Source organism: Mesoplodon densirostris, chromosome 4, assembly GCF_025265405.1.
Source record: "Mesoplodon densirostris isolate mMesDen1 chromosome 4, mMesDen1 primary haplotype, whole genome shotgun sequence".
Classification (NCBI taxonomy): domain Eukaryota; kingdom Metazoa; phylum Chordata; class Mammalia; order Artiodactyla; family Ziphiidae; genus Mesoplodon; species Mesoplodon densirostris.
The window spans coordinates 76,689,965-76,708,308 of record NC_082664.1 but is presented as its reverse complement, the minus strand read 5'-3'; the positions used below and the strand labels follow the sequence as shown (position 1 = coordinate 76,708,308).

At 46.3% G+C, this 18,344-nt stretch overlaps 1 protein-coding gene across 1 annotated transcript in view; it reads right to left on the bottom strand.

Moving 5' to 3' along the window:
• Positions 1 to 5: 5 nt before the first annotated feature.
• SLC7A7 (solute carrier family 7 member 7) overlaps positions 6 to 18,344 on the bottom strand; it is a 35,778-nt gene continuing 17,439 nt past the window's right edge. The window contains exons 4-11 of the mRNA XM_060096482.1: positions 5,889 to 6,014; positions 4,886 to 5,030; positions 3,009 to 3,132; positions 2,654 to 2,757; positions 2,263 to 2,359; positions 1,155 to 1,304; positions 760 to 943; positions 6 to 523 (exon numbers count right to left, since the gene is read on the bottom strand). Of these exons, the coding sequence (XP_059952465.1) occupies positions 420 to 523; positions 760 to 943; positions 1,155 to 1,304; positions 2,263 to 2,359; positions 2,654 to 2,757; positions 3,009 to 3,132; positions 4,886 to 5,030; positions 5,889 to 6,014 (1,034 nt within the window). The 3' untranslated portion in view covers positions 6 to 419. The remainder of the gene's footprint in view (positions 524 to 759; positions 944 to 1,154; positions 1,305 to 2,262; positions 2,360 to 2,653; positions 2,758 to 3,008; positions 3,133 to 4,885; positions 5,031 to 5,888; positions 6,015 to 18,344) is intronic.

The window sequence follows — 18,344 nt, the reverse complement described above, 5'->3', positions numbered from 1 at the left end:
AGAGCTCAGGAACATACCCTTTTATTGTTTAGCACCTTTGACAGTTTCACGTCTCTCTAAAGGAGGCGGGAAGTTTGGAGCATTATTGGGTCTTTCAGTGGGAAGGAGGAGTGGGCAGGCACACTGGAGGTGAGTGGATGTCTTAACACATGGGAATGTGCCACTGGAACATCCAAGCCCACACCTGGCATGCTCCCCATCACAGTCTGCTTTATTGTCCCTTTAAAAGAAATACGGAACAATATGTAGCAAAACAAATAAATTACTCTCCATCTCTCAAAAAGCAAGTTCAGAGGTTGTTGAAGCTGCCTAAGAGGCTTCTGGACAGACACCTCCAAAGTGGTGAGCTTTTCAGCTTCCTTGGCTCCAGCGAGTAGGAGATGAGGCCCCTGCTTCCCACATCTCAGGATTTCTTGTGTTTAGTTAGACTTGGGATCTTGTTGCTTGGGCATCTCTTCATCTTCCAAATCCATCTCTGCAGCAACTGACATACATAGGACCTGGAGATACCACGTGGCAGATGCTACAAAGAGAAGTTTGAGTCAAAACTGAGAAGAGGTCAACTGGGCTGAGTTCACGTGGCACCAAATGGGGCTGGGCCCGAGGGGACAATTAAGTTAAGCCTCAACAACAGGTAGGAGCTATGGCAAAGGTGATTTGGGAGACTAGATTTGCAGAAAAAGCCAAAAAAAAAAAAAAAAAAAAAAAACCAAACCAGGCTGTACAATAGCTGAGCCGACTTGAAGATCCAAGGCTTACCCACAATCCTGCGGAGGCAAAGAGGTCGTTTGTGTTCTGGCACTCTGATGATGAAGAAGTAAAAGGGCAAGCCTGAGAGGGCAATGCCAATGCCAATGAGGGAGTTGATGGTATCACTGTAGAGTGGAACAGCCACAAGGAAGATGGTGCAGAAGCAGAAGACAATGGGGAAGAAAAGGCTGAGCTAAGGGCACAGAAGAAACAAGTGGAGGTTAGACAGCTCAGGGTGGACAGCCAAGAAAACCCCACCTCCTGTGAACAGCAGGGCACTGAGTATTCTTGTCATCCCCTTCCTCTCAACTCGGAACCACCCTCAAGTTCCAGGCAAAGGTTTCTGAATAAATGTAAGAATCCCCTGGAGTGAGTGCAGCAGAGGTGGGATGGAGAGGTCCTACCTTGAGAGGACGAGGCCTATCAGGCTCCTTCCAGCGCAGATAAAGCTGACCCACGATAGAGAGCCCCACGAAGAACCAGTAGCTGAAGCTGTAGTAGTTAATGAGCTGGAAGATGTCCTCCACACACAAGTAGATCAGCGCCATGAGACCCTGCAGGCACAAGCCCACATCAGCTCCTCTCAAGGCCTGTCACGCAAGGCACTTGCCAGTCCCCTTTATCTCCCACAAATCTACGCCCTTGTCAAGCCCTCAGTCTCCCCAACTGTCCTTTTCTGTTTCACCCCGTTTACCACCTTAGTTTCAACACCTCACTCCTTTCCTATTAAGTCAGTAGCCTTTTTCAGCCCATTCTTCAAACCCTTGCCAGGTTAATCCTCTGTAACAGCACAGCTCAAAACAGTTCCTCAAATAGCTTTTGCCCCAGAGCCTCTCCAGAATGGCTCCAACATACAATTCCAGCTTTTACCTTCTGCTACCCATCTCCACGATGCTTAACCTCTGGACTTTCTGATGCTGTTTCTCTCAACCTAAAGCCCATCCATCGCTACCATTTGCAACCCTAACCTTAAAAATCCACTTCAAATTCACTTTCTCCAGGAAGTCTTTCCTGTTCACCCTCTACCCCCACAGAGTGACCATTTCTTCCCTTGAACACTACATCAGTGTCTGCCACGGCAGTCGTTACAGTGTATTCCATGAACTTTATGCCTCATCCTGGGCCAGAGGAGGTCACCATTCCTTAAAAGAATATGGATTCTCTCAAGAACCACTGCAGCAGGGACTTCCTGGTGGTCCAGTGGGTAAGACTCCACGCTCCCAATGCAGGGGGCCCGGGTTCAATCCCTGGTCCGGGAACTAGATCCCACATGCATGCCACAACCAAGGGTCCGTATGCCGCAACCAAGACCCAGCACAGCCAAAATAAATAAATTAAAAAAAAAAAAAAACCACTGCAGCAGTTATAGCACAGTGCCTTGCCCACAGTGGATGGTCCATCAACAGTTTTTCTATTAGAATCTTCTTTAGAGCTTCTGGGGAGCTAAGAACAGTTGTATCACTAAAGTTCCCCCACAGTCTGGCTTTCAGCCCTAGTCTTGAGACCACTTACATTGAAGAGCAGAGCCGGCACTGGTGTGAACCGCTCAACATGAATCATGCAGATGGTGTCAGGGAGATGGCCTTCTCTTGAGCCCACAAAGAAAAGCCTATTTTGGGTAAGATAGGAGAGGCTGAGAAACTTGTGGGATGTGGGTGTGGCCTGGTTCTTGTGCCACAAGGCCCTCCCTCTCTGGCATCCCCTCCTTCAAAAGGGTTTGAATAATTTGGGATGGAGTTCAATACTGAGATTTGTAAGAACTAGAGGCTGCTGATGAGAACAAGGCCAAAGGGTTGTGACTGTCACTTGGGGATCACGGTGACTAAAGTCTGGGTCCTGTAAGTCCTGCCCTGCCCTGCCATAGCTCTTCACTTTACCCCTCAGTAAAAGGTGACACTCATACCTAGACGCAGCCACAATGGAGGCATTGAGGCCACCAAAGCAGGATAACGCAACTGCCACTGGAATGGTCCAGTTGAACATTCCAAAAATCTGGTCTGCAAATGTCTAAGGGAAAGGAATGGAAAAGAGTCATTAGCAGGACCTAACAGGGATGGAAGGCAAGGACAAGCATGCCCCCTGGTGCCCCCTACTAGCAACCCAACCCTTCTTCCACAGCAGGGCTAACAGGACCTCTCAAGCCCAGTACTCTAGGCATACTCTTCAAGGATTACCCGCTTTCTGGGACTTTGAAGAGCAGCATGATACCCAGAGCCCAGAAACACACCCTCACCCTTCTGCTAGTGAAAATCCTTTACCACAGCAACAGCATCGCTGGCCAGGATGTCTCTCATGTCGAGCACCGTGTAATAGGCCACATTGGTTAAGATGTAGATGATGGTGACGATGGGCATGGAAATGCCAATGGAGAGGGGCAGATTCCTACAGCCAAACAGAACAGTGGATATATTAGCCCCCCAGTCTCCTCCCCACTGTCCTTTCATTCTCAGACTCTGCCCCACTAATCCGGGGATGAGGCCTCCCGTGGCATTTCCCCAGGGCTTTTGCCTTTGAAGTTGCCTAGGATAGGATAGTGACTTAAGCTCTGAACTCAAGAACTAAAGAGCATCCGGGAAAGGAACATCACATTCGGAACATCACATTCAGAGATAGGCCTACACAAAGGAAAAAGGATTAACAGATGACTGTGTCACAGCATGATAATAGCACAGGAAAGTTCTGTTTGTTTTACTCTAGAGGTCTCTTAGTATCAGGATTCCTCCTCTAAGACTGTCAACACTGAAAAATTTGTATTAAGGTTAAATATGAAAGAAGAAATTATAGAGGGAAACTGAAATCTAACCTCTCCAGAGAATAATATAGGTCCTCAGTAGAAAGAACAATATGTGTATCTGAACAAGCAATCTGGGAAATATGTTCACCCCACCCCCTTACTCGGTTTGAGAGCTTTGAGTCCCATCCTAACCAGAGGCCAAGAGAAAAACATAAAGACTTCTCAAGGTCCCTCTGGCCCAATAAAGCCATGATCTTTATAAACGTTCTTCACAGTGAGACAGGAAAAAAAGGAGAGAGGGGCCAAGTCATTCAGTTTCTGTCCGGTAGGTGGAAGCACCGCCCAGGCCTCGATCTGCTATTATCTGCTCCCAGGGTTGCAGCACTAGAAGTGTATCAGGAATACTGTGTTTCTCAAAGCCAAAAGGTGTTTATTATTATTTATTTATTTATTTATTTATTTATTTATTTTTTGCGGTACGCGGGCCTCTCACTGTTGTGGCCTCTCCCGTTGCGGAGCACAGGCTCTGGACGCGCAGGCTCAGCGGCCATGGCTCACGGGCCCAGCCGCTCCGCGGCATGTGAGATCTTCCCGGACCGGGGCACGAACCTGTGTCCCCTACATCGGCAGGCGGACTCTCAACCACTGCGCCACCAGGGAAGCCCTATTATTATTATTTTGACTTAGAACTTTATAGAAACCTCACTCCCTGGCAAATCTTAGGTCCTAGACTCATTGAATTTAAGAGCCAGGAAAAGCTCTAGAGATCGTATAATTCAACCCCCTCAATTACAGACAAGGAGCAGGCAGAGATGGCAGGGGATTCCCTCAAGGTCATCCAACAAATCAGTGGAAAGACAGGTCCAGGCCCTTTGACTCCCTGCCCAGAGTTCTTTTTACTCTGCATGACTACAGGGCAATTCAGAGTAAAAATGGTGTCCTGAAACAAACCATACCACAATTCAAAGTCAGTATGAATTTGAGAAGGAAGGGATCAGAAGGGAAAGGAAGGTTTCTGGTAGTCTATGACCTAAAGTTATATATATGGGAATAAGGGTGGGTGGAAAATCTTTCAAGGAAAATGTTTTTTCAAAAAAATTTTAAAAATTTAAAAAAGCATACACGAGCACATGGTACAACTTGCTTTGATTAATGCAGAAATGCATGAACAAATGAGTAAAGGCCTTTGAGGAAAAAAAATTTTTTAACACATGAGAAAGTTCACCTCTTAGCTCTGCTACTGTGATCATGGACAAGTTACTTCTCTGGGCCTCCGGCCTCCAGTCTATTAAAATGACACTGATAAAATCAACCAGTTGTGGTATGCTGTCTGGCACACAGTAGGAGCTCAATAAAATGATGGCTATCATTGCCATGGAAAGTTGATGGTGAGGTACCTACCTCTCAGGATTCTTGATCTCTTCGGTGACATAATTGAGGGTATCCCAGCCCGAGTAGGAGAACAGAGCCGAGTACAGTGCCAGAGCAATGTTGCCCACTGAACATGATGAACCCTCAAAGGAATTTTCAAAGTGAGTCGAGGCTCCTGGAACCCAGAGAATATGGAAAGGCAGAAGGATTAGTGGCCTACACCCCAACGACAAGGTGATCCAGTAAAGGAGAGGAAGAATGTGACGATAATAGAATGTGTGTGGCTTACAACACCTTGGCAGCAAGGGTACCAGTGGAAGAATGGGGAGCAGAAGAGAGACATCTACAGTAATGGGCCAGAGCGCAGGGATCTTGACAGGAAGGACCCCGGTGGCTCTCTAGAGTAAGGGTCCACGACAGAGCAGAGGGCTGGAGAACAGGGGTGACGTGGTTATGTCTGCCCCCTTCCTAACCCAGACAGCTGATACGGAGTGGAGGAAGGGCAGAGCTCAGTATGCCCAGTCAACAGAGTAGTTGCAGGGTAGGTGTTCACACCTGGAAACTGGGAGAGGAGTGGGTACAAGAGGTTCATTTCTGCCCTTGTCCGCTCCCAAGGGGAGAACAGTCAGAGCTACAGCATTGGGCTCGACAATCTGCAAAAGCTGGCTCCCAGGATATGGCTCTTTTTTGCCCAGATCAACCTCCTCTGGGAGGCAGCATGCAGAGAAGTGACAGGACAGGCTTTGGGCTCAGTCTGCCTGGGTACAGTTTTCAGCTCCACTACTTAAGCTAGGGACTTCAGGGACTTCCCTGGTGGTCCAGTGGTTAGGACTCCTTGCTTGCATGGCAGGGGGCACGGGTTCAACCCCGGTGGGGGAACTAAGATCCTGCAAGCCTTGGGGCATGGCCAAAAAAATAAACAAAATGGGAATAATAGTACCCATTAAATGAAATCATGCACAGAGGTCACTTAGAGGAGTATGGCGTATGGAAAATGCTTAACAAACATTAGTTGCTGTCACTCATTTCTTACCCTGGCCAAGTCTAACACTGCCTGCGATGATGACAGCGATCAGCGCCAATACTTTTGCGTAGGTGAAAACATCTTGTACCAGGGTTCCCCACTTGACATAGGCACAGTTAATGAAGGTTAAGAGACCTGAAAGAAAAATAATACTGATTGGTGACTGACCCCACCGTCCAGAGGGCCTTAGACCCCCAAGCAGTTTTTCTAGTACCAGTCACCAAAATAGACCCTTTGGCCAAAGACAGAACTGTTTGGGCTCTGACCTGCTCTTCGTTGGAAACCTCTGCCCAGAATGCCCTCACCATTATCATTCAAAGGCACTTGCTGAGCACCTGTGTACACAGCAACACACACACACACACACACACGCCCTCAGCACTTATACAAGAGACATAAAAGCGACTAGATTTGCTTACACACAAAAGTGCTCACAGCAATAGGAGGCACCTGGTAGCGGAACAGGATTAGTGATGCGTTCCAGCTGTTGGCTCTGAAAAGTCATGGTCTCTCCCCCTCTCCAGCCCTGTATCCCCTTATATGGGCTCCAGGACCCAGCACTCTGATGCTGTGGGATTACTGTTAACCTTGATGAGTCCTGTTGTGACTTATCCAACGTCTGGGCTAGCAGGTCAGGATGTGTGGCCAGGATTAGGCTGGAGGCCAGACTTCCTGCTACTGCCGGCCAGCTCAGCTGCTTGTTTTCATGCTTGGAAAGACTCTTGGCACTGAGGTTCCTACAGAAGGGGGATGGGGCATTTTTCCTGACTGGACAATGCAAAAGTCAGAGCCACAAACATTCCTCAAGTCTTTCTATCCTGGGGTAGAGGCAATCCCTCTACTTGGATGAGCTTCAGCAAAATTCATGGATTGCCCTTAGAGCCAGGGTTCTTAACCTAGGGCTTCCACAGGCCTGAAATTCTTTGTAAAGTGTTATGTACATATGTCCAAAGAATATGCATTGTTCTAAGAAAGGGGTCGATAACTTTCACCAGAATCTCAGAGAAATCCACTACCCCACCCCCCAAAAAAGCTATAATCTGCTGCTTCAGAAGAAGAAATTCAAGAGGGGAAGAAAATCAAAAGAAACAAATCTGAAATTCAGCAGAATGTTCCTCAATCCCCCACCAACCTCTTAAACAAGCAGGCAGCCACATACCCAGTACCTTCCCTGCTGTGGCAAAGTGGATCATTTCACTGCTCCCTCCTTCCCAGCTCAGCAACTGGAGCACTAGAAGGAGGGCTTAACAGCCCTTCTCCCAAGGGCTGCGAAGACAAGATCAGAGCCAGCCTGCCTTACCAGAGGAGAAAGTGCTGGGCTTGCCTGCTTCAGGCCACCAACTCAGTCCCAAGTACCCCCTGTCTCAGTTCTGGCAGTGGTGTGACCCTCAGTGTCCCCAGTCCTTCTGTTTTGTTGTGTCCTGGTCTCATCACACTCTGGCCCAGAGGCTACTTCATCCTGAGAGGCAGGAAAGAGCAGCCCCTCAGAACAGCTGTCTCACCTTCTGTCTCCCCCTCCCTTACTGCCCGAGTTCTTTTCCGCTCTTCCAGAAAGGGGGCATTCCTGTCCCAAACAAACACTTGCCTTTCTGCCTAATAAACAAGCCAATGAACAACCAGACCTTATCACAGGGCTGGGCAAAAATGCACCCATAACTCCAGGCCAACGTAGTGTTAAGTTAATAAAGACACAAGCATGTAGTCTCCACAGGCATCCCATAAAACGGGCAAATCTTTCAGATCTGCTGATCCTCCTCAGCCAGTCACCCATCCTGTACTCCCCACTGGACTTCTGCCTCCTGCCTCTTCTCTCCATCCTGTAACCTCCACCCCTCACCCTCAGGCTCTGCTGCTGACTTACTAATATAACTCAAGCCAGGTTGGATTAGAAGCATCTGGGACAACTGGAGCTACCATATTCACAAGGGAATGGGGTCCCCTAATTAAAATTCATGGGTGGACTTCCCTGGTGGCACAGTGGTTAAGAATCCGCCTGCCAATGCAGGGGACACGGGTTCGAGCCCTGGCCTGGGAAGATCCCACATGCCACAGAGCAACTAAGCCCGTGCACCGCAACTACTGAACCTGTGCTCTAGAGCCCACGAGCCACAACTACTGAGCCCGTGTGCCACAACTACTGAAGCCCGCACGCCTAGAGCCCATGCTCTGCAACAAGAGAAGCTACCGAAATGAGAAGCCTGCGCACAGCAACGAAGACCCAATGCAGCCAAAAATAAATTAATTTTTAAAAAAAATCATGGGTCGCCCTCAGGGTCACCAGGGGGACAACACTAAACTGGGATAGGCTTGAGAATTAAGAGACTGGTTCTGGTTCAGAGTCAGTCTGTAGCCACATGCCACATGCTTCTGTTCTCAGCTCTGTCCAAGGAAGAGCCAGCTCCTTATCCTTTACTACAACAAATTCTGAAAAGAAAATACATGGATCGTTTACATTTTAATCCCTACAGCTTCTCTAGTCTACTTCCATATCCATCCATCTGTGTCCTTCCTCTTACCCACCAGTGTTTCCTCCTCCCCCGCTCCTGAGCCTTTGTTCTTAGCCACTGACCTACCATCTTGCCCTGATCTGCTCTCCGTATTGAGCACAGGAGGTTCGGTTTGAACGAAGAAGGGAATCCTCTGGAAAGAGCGCTGGCCCTCATCTTCCCCAGCGCTCAGCTTCCTCCAGGGCCTCTTGGCCATGGGAGCAGGAAATGGGTATGGCAGGCAGCAGTGCTGACTGGGCTCTCTGTCCCCACCCCCAGCGGATACAGCTGACCGGTGGCCCCAGAGCCTAGCCAAGTGCACTGTTCTTGAAGTGGAGCCTGACCTCCTGCTTCAGAGGCAGGGAAGCGGGTGGGGGTAGGACATGGGGTTAGAATAATATGGAAGCAACTGCAAGTTAACCTCAAGGACAGAGATGCCCTACCCTCCTACCTCTAGGTGCAATTCAATCCCCACCCAACACTGGGCCAAGACCACAGAAAGATGGGCTGAAAATCACCTCGGACCATTGACTCAGGTGCACCTCCATTCCTGCTTTGACCCCTACTTTGGAGGAAGAAGCAGCTGAGAAGAAGTCACTCCTATAATCATCTAAAGAGATGCTCCTGAATGGTCATGAAACCCAGCCTCCATGGGCCCCCGGAGGAGGAGGCTAGTTCCAGCACTAAGGCCCAGCGTCAGCTCTAGAACTAAAAGCAAGGAGAGCAGATGCCTGGCTTGATCCAGAAGTGAACAAAGCTTGCAGGCCCATTCAGGATCAGATGCCCAGATTTAGTTTAGATGTTCAAACTAAACAGTCCCTGAAAAAGAACATTCAGCCTACAATTCTCCCAGCACCATTAGTTTTAAATACATACAACATAACACACAACTTAGGCTGCTATTTAAGCCATTTTCTCCTTCAGATTCCCAGGGACTGTAAAAACCTCAGCAATTTATTAGGCCACTCATGCCGTTTGTAAAGAGACCAATAGCTCTTCCTCCCACCCAGCCAAAAACTTCTCCTTCGCAACTTCTAGCTAATTGTCCTGGACCTCTCCCCTGGAGCCACAAAGCATCAAGCTGAAGCCTCTCGCACATCATGATAAGCCCTTCTTATCATTAAAGGCTGACATCCTGTTCCCCTTGAGTCTTCCCTCTTCAGTCGAAAGACCTGTTTTCTTCAACATCTTGTGTGATAAATATGGTTTCCCACTCACCAGCCCAGTTCACTCCTCTCTATTAATTGCACTTTGTCAGTGTCTCCCTGGAAACTGAGACCCACACAGAAAACTCCAGATATTGTTGCAGGCTATGGAGTCTCAGTTTGAACTCGTCAACTGTTAACTCCTTTTTTTCTCCCAAACTGATGAGCTTTTCCCTCTCCCTGTGTTTGGGCCTATTAAAAGTGATTTTTTTTTAATCCCAAATATGGGGCTTTACATTTATTCCTAGTAACTTTTCTCTCTGAATTTTTAGGCATCATTCCCATTTATCAGAAATGGAGTTCCCCCTTCATTTTAATCAGTTAGTTCAAATGCCTTCAATTTTGTGAAATCTGCAAATCTGATTAGCAAACTTTCTGGATCTTCACTGAAGTCACTTATAAAAATGTTGACTAGGATAGGCAGAGCCCTGTAGTCTATCACTATAGATCTTCCTCTCTGCTGTCATTATTCCACGACGTCAACCGGGAATCCACCAAACTATTTTTTTTTATCTAGTCCATCTTTTTCTACTTTGTCAACAAGAATATCACAAGAGTTTGCCAAGAACCACTCTGAAATCTGTATATACACGTCTCTGCTCTAGAAATCTAACGATGCTATCAAATAATGATTGAAATGAAATTAGTACATATTTATGCTAGAATGTTCATAGCTATACCATTGTAATAGTCAAAAATTTAAACAACCCAAATGCCAAGCAATGATAGAATGGCTAAATGAATACAATGGAATACTAAACAGCAATGAGAATGAACCATCTACAGCTACAGACAAAATTATGGATGAATGTCACAAACGTATTAAGTGAACAAGCCAAACACAAGAGAGTACATACCCTTTATATCCATTTACATAAAAACAGGCTAAATTAATCTATGCTACTAGAAGTCAGAACAGTGATTTCCCTTAGCGTGTGCATGGGGGGCACAGGGGAGTGACTGGGAGAAACGCAGGAGAGGTTCAGGGGGCTGCCTTTTTGATGTGGATGCTGGTTACACATGTGTGTTCAGTTTGAAAATTCATCAAGCTGTACACTTATGACATGTGCACAGTTCCTTTTGTATATTACACTTGAATAAAAAAATAAAATTGAACAAAAAATGAGGTTAGCTTCTTTTTAGCAAATCTATACAGGTTACTAGAGATCCTCCTTTCTTCCCTTCACACTTTGCTAACCAGGTTTAACAGATGAGCCTAGAATTGGGGGAGGAATCAACCTCGGATTACCAGTGCAGAATGCTCAGAATCCACCTCCTCTCTTTTTTTTAAATTTATTTATTTACTTTATTGATTTTTGGCTGCGTTGGATCTTCGTTGCTGTGCATGGGCTTTCTCTAGTTGCGGCAAGCGGGGGCCACTCTTCGTTGCAGTGTGTGGGCTTCTCATTGTGGTGGCTTCTCTTGTTGTGGAGCATGGGCGCTAGGCACGTGGGCTTCAGTAGTTGTGGCTCGCGGGCTCTAGGGCGCAGGCTCAGTAGTTGTGGCAAATGGGCTTAGTTGCTCTGCGGCATGTGGTATCTTCCCAGACCAGGGCTCAAACCCCTGTCCCCTGCATTAGCAGGCGGATTCTTAACCACTGCGCCACCAGGGAAGCCCCTCCTTTTCTTTCTTGGAAAGCCAGGTTATCACTTGTGGTAGGCACAGGGGCCCTGAGAAACAGAAGAGTCAGTGTGAAAGACTTTTGATGTGAGAAAGACTTGACTAGCTACTGCTGGCTTTGAAGATGGAAGGGGGCCATGAGCCCCTAGAAGATAGAAAAGGCAAGAAAATGGAGTCTCCCCTAGAGCCTCCAGAAAGGAACATGGCAAACCTGACACCTTGGTGTTAGCCCGGTTAGCCGGCTTTTCAGACTTCTGACCTACAGAACTGTGAAGTAATAAATCTGTGTTCTTTTACACCACTAAATTGGTTGTAATTTGCTACAGCAGCAATAGGAAGCTAATAAGTCACTCAACAGTTTCCTTTTTATACCCTTCCTGTTCTCCAAGGTCCTGGAGATGCCTAGTACTCATTCTGTCATCTCAACTAATTATAAATTCTTTCCATTTGTTTGCAAGTGGATAGTTAAAAACAGTTAAAGCATGGACATATATACACTACCAAACGTAGGGTAGATAGATAGTGGGAAGCAGCCGCAGAGCACAGGGAGATCAGCTCGGTGCTTTGTGACCGCCTGGAGGGGAGGGATGGGGAGGGTGGGAGGGAGGGAGATGCATGAGGGAGGGGATGTGGGAACAGATGTATATGTATGACTGATTCACTTTGTTATAAAGCAGAAACTAATAAAAAAAAAATAGAAAAAAAAAAAACATTTAAAGCAATGACACGCTTTATTACTATCTCCTCAACTCTCTTGGTCGTGTTTTTTGTTGGCCTAGATCTATTGGCCTGTTGGGTTTTTATTGAACCCTTTCTTAGGGGAGCAATCCTTCTGCAGGTAAAGTTAGAGGAAAAGTGGGACTGTGGCCTCTCCTTTCCACCATCTATTATCATAGATCTAACTGCCCCCAGAGCATCCAGCCTTGCCCCTGCTGTTCTCACTCTGAACATTGCTCTCGGAAACTTTTGTTGGCCTTAGTCACTTCTTCAGGTCTTAGTTTATGCTGGGCATTAACCTTCTGGACACTCTCCTTGCAGGGTCACTCCTTTATTTATTTAGTCTTGATTATGTCACCTCTCATCTCTTGCATATCGTTTCTAAAAATCTGAGCTCATCAAAAATCAATGTGTTAGGGGTTTCCCTGGTGGCGCAGTGGCTGAGAGTCCACCTGCCGATGCCGGGGACACGGGTTCGTGCCCCGGTCCAGGAAGATCCCACATGCCGCGGAGCGGCTAGGCCTGTGAGCCATGGCCACTGAGCCTGCACATCCGGAGCCTGTGCTCCGCAATGGGAGAGGCCACAGCAGTGAGAGGCCCGCGTACCGAAAAAAAAAAAAAAATCATCAATGTGTTAGGGGCTTCCCTGGTAGTGCAGTAGTTAAGAATCTGCCTGCCAATGCAGGGGACACGGTTTCAAGCCCTGGTCTGGGAAGACCTCACATGCCACGGAGCAACTAAGCCCGTGCGCCACAACTACTGAAGCCCGTGTGCTTAGAGCCCCTGCTCCACGGCAAGAAAAGCCACCACAAAGAGTAGCCCGCACACTGCAAAGAAGAGTAGCCCTGCTCACTGCAACTAGAGAAACCCTGTAGCAATGATGACCCAACACAGCCAAAACTTAAAAAATAAATAAATTTTAAAAAATCAATTAGTTTAAAAAAAATCAATGTGTTCAATCACATCACTTTCTTCAGATGATTCTCCTGTTCTTCCTAAATAAGATTAATTATTGTATCAGAATTTCATCTTGAAGGGACTTCCCTGGTAGTCCAGTGGGTAAGACTCCACACTCCCAATGCAGGGGGCCCAGGTTCGATCCCTGGTCGGGGAACTAGATCCCGCGTGCAGGCCTCAACTAAAAAGTCCGCATGGCCCCGCGTGCCACCGCGCTTCCAGGGGCCGTTATTGCCTGGGTCACGCTCCTGCCCACCCGCCTCAGGACCCTAGACCATGGAGGAGCCTGGTATGCCTCATGAGTCAGCAGAGGATTTGTTTCATTTCAACATCGGAGGCTGGCATTTCTCAGTTCCCAGAAGCAAACTCGCTCAGTTCCCAGACTCCCTGTTATGGAAGGAGGCTTCAGCGTTGACCTCTTCGGAAAGCCAGAGGCTGTTCATTGACAGAGATGGTTCCACATTCAGGCATGTGCACTATTACCTCTACACCTCCAAACTCTCCTTCTCCAGTTGTGCAGAACTGAACTTGCTCTGTGAGCAAGCACTGTGTTTGCAGCTGATGCCTTTGCTGCAGGTAAGATACTCTTGTCTTCCAGGAGTGGTGATCAGTAACATAGGCCTTACATCACTAAAATGTGTGTCCTTTTATATATTCGTTGCTGAGATGATCCTCTTAATGAGGAAGTGTGATGAGTGAGATAAGGTAATAAACGGTACACTAGAAACGCATGTTCTGAATAAAGGATTTCATCCTGACTCTGCCTTATCTATGCCAGCAGCCACCGCAGACCCAGGATAGGACTTTCCGCGGCCTGAAAGGATGTTCTTGACTCTTGGAAATCCTAGCTTAAGCTTCTTCTTTCTTTTGTTGTTGAATTTTAAAAGGTGGAAACACTAGAAATTGTAGGATTTGCTACATACACTGTGTCTGAGATTTAAAATCTAAAAGATTTGTCAAGAACATTACTTCTTGGGACTTCCCTGGTGGCCCAGTGGTTAAGAATCCTCCTGCCAATACAGGGGACATGGGTTCGATCCCTGTTCCAGGAAGATCCCACATGCCGCAGAGCAACTAAGCCCGTGCGCCACAACTACTGAGCCTGCGCTCTAGAGCCCGAGAGCCACAACTACTAAGCCCATGTGCCACAACTACTGAAGCCCATGCGCCTAGAGCCCGTGCTTCAGAACAAGAGAAGCCACCACAATGAGAAGCCCACTCGCCGCAACTAGAGAAAGCCCGTGCGCAGCAACAAAGACCCAATGCAGCCAAAAATTAATTAACTAATTAATTTAAAAAAAAAAAAGGACATCACTTCTCACTGTGCCTGTTAGGTACACAATGTTCACTTACAGCAAAGTAAAACGTCCTCCAAACTGCAGAACCTTTCATTTGTCTTCACTTCTCTGTTTTCCAAGACTTCTTTTCTTGGTATAAGAGCTTTAAATACCTTTACTTTTAAACCATCATAGTATCACTGAAGAACATTACCTTCTTTCTTAATTTTTCTCCAGACTACAGAAATCATTTCTGTGGTTTATCTTAGTTTATTCTTAGTTTTTGAACAATGATATTTTTTAACCTGGAAGAACTAAATATTATGACTGGGAAGGACCATTGGCCATGCTCCATGTCAATCCTACTGTCTGGACAAGGTGTTGTTTATTCTGTCTTCACGAGCACTGACTGACAAGCCACAGTGAAGCTCAGTGCACTACGAACTATGCCTCTCCAACACCTCAAAGAAGAGAATTGAGGTAGACCATGCATATCTGGGTCATATGGGAATGAGAACATTTCATAATGTATGTTTTCATGGACACTGTTTACGAAATCAGTGTTTTCTCTTGAAAGGTATTATACATTTGGAAATCAAAATCCTTAACATACTCCAGTGCAGGTTGTTGTATATTCTTTTCTTTTTATTTTTTTTTAAAGTTACCCACCCGAAATAAAAATTTTTTCAACTAAAAAAAAAAAAAAGTCCACATGCCACAACTATGAGCCCGCATGCCACAACTAAGACCTGGTGCAGCCAAAATAAATAAACAAATATTAAAAAAAAAAAAAAGAATTTCATTTTGAAGACACCCCTGGTCTTTTTCCTGTTTTTAAATCCCTGGCTATAAAATTGTAATTCTTTGCCCTGGACTTTTCTGCAATCTCTTTGCCTAAAATTTAGAGTACATTTTGGAGGAAATCCAGCATTTCTTTTTCTGGGACATAAACTCTGAGAAGGCATAATCACTTCCTCATAAGGATTCCACATTGCCCCTGGTTATGTCAAATAATAATAATAATAAATCCTTATCCTTTAGAGATATACATTGAAGCCTTTATGGATTAAATGGTTTGATGTCTTGGATTTGATTTAAATAATCTAGTGTGGGTGAGGAAGGGGTGGTTGGAGCATATATGTTGATAAAACAGTGTTGATAATCATTGATGCTGGTGCTTGAACCCTGGGAGTTCACTGTGCAATTTGCTCTACTTTTGTATATGTTTGAAATCTTCCATAATAAACCTTTTTTTTTAATGTAGAGAGGTACTGCTTCTAATAGAATGCAACTGATTTTAGCAAAAGATGCTCAGGGAATTGAAGCTTCCATTGCTACCATATTTCCCTTTTGTACAAATTTTATGATTTTTATGAGGAAAGCAAAACACTTATTCTTCTGATCTGAGAGTGTGCAGTAAATGCCCACAGTTACATCATTCCTACTTCTTTTTGCTTTTATCTTTGTGTTCTCTTCACCATGCTTCTTCCCTTAGGATGGGGGTTTATTTCCATGTACTTTACTATGGGAGATCTTCAGGAAAAATCTCTAACTGGTATCTGAGAGCCCTCTGATAGCACTATGTAATAATTCTTCTTCCCAAGGTAAGCAGATGGGATTAACAGAGGCCAGGGCCTTGGTGTCCTTTCTAAGAGATGGGCCACGTATCTGTAATGAGGAAGGAAGAGACTTCTCCTGTTTAGTTGTGAAAAGCAGCCCTCCTGCAGGCAAAAAGCTGGAGGCAGTACTGGGTAGTACTGTCCATCACGTTTGTTGGGAAAGAGAGAAAGGGGAGGTAAAATCCTTTGACAGGTCTCTGTGTCTTGGTCCTGAAATTTCCCTCTCACTGCAATCAAAAGAATCAAAAAGTAACCTTGCCCAGAGGGAGCAGGCATCCCTTATTATAGCAGATCCTCATACAAGTACATCTCTCTTTGATATATTATATCAATCTCAGCTTTTCTAGCAAATCCATCACTTTTGAACAAGGTATACTTTTTTTTTTTTTTTTTTGGCTGTGTTGGGTCTTCACTGCTGCGCGTGGGCTTTGTTTAATTGTGGCGAGCGGGGGCTACTCTTTGTTGCGGTGCACGGGCTTCTCTTGTTGAGGAGCACGGGCACTAGGTACACGGGTTTCAGTAGTTGTGGCTCGTGGGCTCTAGAGCACAGGCTCAGTAGTTGTGGTGCACGGGCTTAGTTGCTCCACGGCATGTGGGATCTTCCTGGACCAGGGCTCGAACCCGTGTCCCCTGCATTGGCAGGCAGATTCTCAACCACTGCACCACCAGGGAAGCCCAAACAAGGTATACTCTGTCACTGTCATATTCTAATCAAATAAATTGTTTCCTCCTTACAGTAAATGTAAAAAGCAAATGTGTTTATTAGCCTCACTGAATGTTGATGAGTCCAAAAGCATCACTCCCAATCTTCTAGCTTCTCCAAATGCATTACTGAGCAATTTTTCCAACTTTATTCTTCTTTCTCTATAATACCTCATAGCCTCCAAACTACCCAGATGTATAGTTTTATCTGTGTATTTTTCCCCTTCCTCTAAAATTTCAGTTTAAAGCTTCATTAAGTGCATCTCTCCCAATCTCTATAACATCTGCTCCATCCCTCACCAGAGTGTATCCTCTGGTATCCTAGCATTTACATTCCAGGGCTTAGTTCTGTGTTCTCTTTTTTCTTTCACATACACAGACTTCAAGTGACAAAGAGATGAAGATTCCACCTGCACTCCATTTGCTATCGTGAACTTCAAAGTCACCAGTGACACGTCTCATGTGTCTTCTGACTGGTGACATCATTCATCCCCCAGCAATCAGCAGAAGTATAGCAGCCTGTGGGCTTAACTGAGGTGAGCAAGCTCTCTGTCACATGTTACTCAAGAAAAACCACCCATCTCTGCATTAGGCTAGTCTATGCATAGTCAGAGTCACACTGCTGGGGAGCAGTCCAGCCCCTTAACTGGCACGCTCAGGCCTACGAATAGCCAGATGTCTCCAGAATACTCTACCGAGGCTGTTCCCTCAGAAGGACCAGATTTAAGCTCTCCAAAAAAGCCTCAGCTCTTCTGCCTAAAGCCAGACATTTCAAGTTTTTCCTTGTTTTCTTTACTGCTTGTTTTGTTTTTTGTTGTTGAATGCTGGTTTAGGATACTCTCTACATCTTAAAAATCACTTTTTCTTCTTGATTCCTTGATCGATTATTTCTTCCACCCTTCCTAGGTGCTGTTGTATCTCCCAGAGAGCAGCTGGTCCCCAAACACTTTTACCTTTTCAGGCTACATAATAACCATGTCGTTTACTCAGGCTTCATGGGTGAGAGCATCCGGCAAGAAGACACACAGGGGCTTCCCTGGTGGCGCAATGGTTGAGAGTCCGCCTGCCGATGCAGGGGACACGGGTTCGTGCCCCGGTCCGGGAAGATCCCACATGCCACGGAGCGGCTGGGCCTGTGAGCCATGGCCGCTGAGCCTGCGCGTCCGGAGCCTGTGCTCCGCAACGGGAGAGACCATAACAGTGAGAGGCCCACGTATCACAAAAAAAAAAAAAAAAGTTTCCTGGGTGATTCTAAAGCATGGTGACAATTGAGAACCTCTCTTTCCAAGGCCCCCATCAGTTCTCCTCAGCAGGAACTTTCTGCTTCCTCAAGTCTTGTTCTCCAAGCTAATTTCCATTCTTCTGCCAGTGGTTCAGAGTTACTTGGCTGGGGGAAAAGAGAGGGAGAGGAAGGGGCCAGGAGTATTTTTTTTTAATGTTTATTTATTTATTTATTTGGTTGTGCCGGGTCTTAGTTGCAGCAGGTGGGCTCCTCAGTTGCAGCATGCATGTGGGATCTAGTTCCCTGGCCAGGGATTGAACCCTAACCTCTGCATTGGGAGCACAGAGTCTTATCAACTGCGCCACCAGGGAACTCCCAAGTGTTTTTTTAAACCCGCTAGGTGACTCCAATGGTCAGCCGAGGTTGGGACTCACTGTCCCTAGCTCCTTCCCCAGCTTCCTCTAGGCTGTTCCCTTAGCCTCTTGTGAGGCAGAGAGAAAGAGAATAGAAAAAGGAAGAGACCAAGGGTGAACCCCTGAAAAGCTTTGGGGATCAGGCCAGCACAGAGCTCCATCTCCCTCCCTGCTGGTGAAGAGTTTGTTCCGAAGTTCACGTTGACCCCATACCAGAAAGACCTCAGCGCTCTGACTCTAGTCCCCT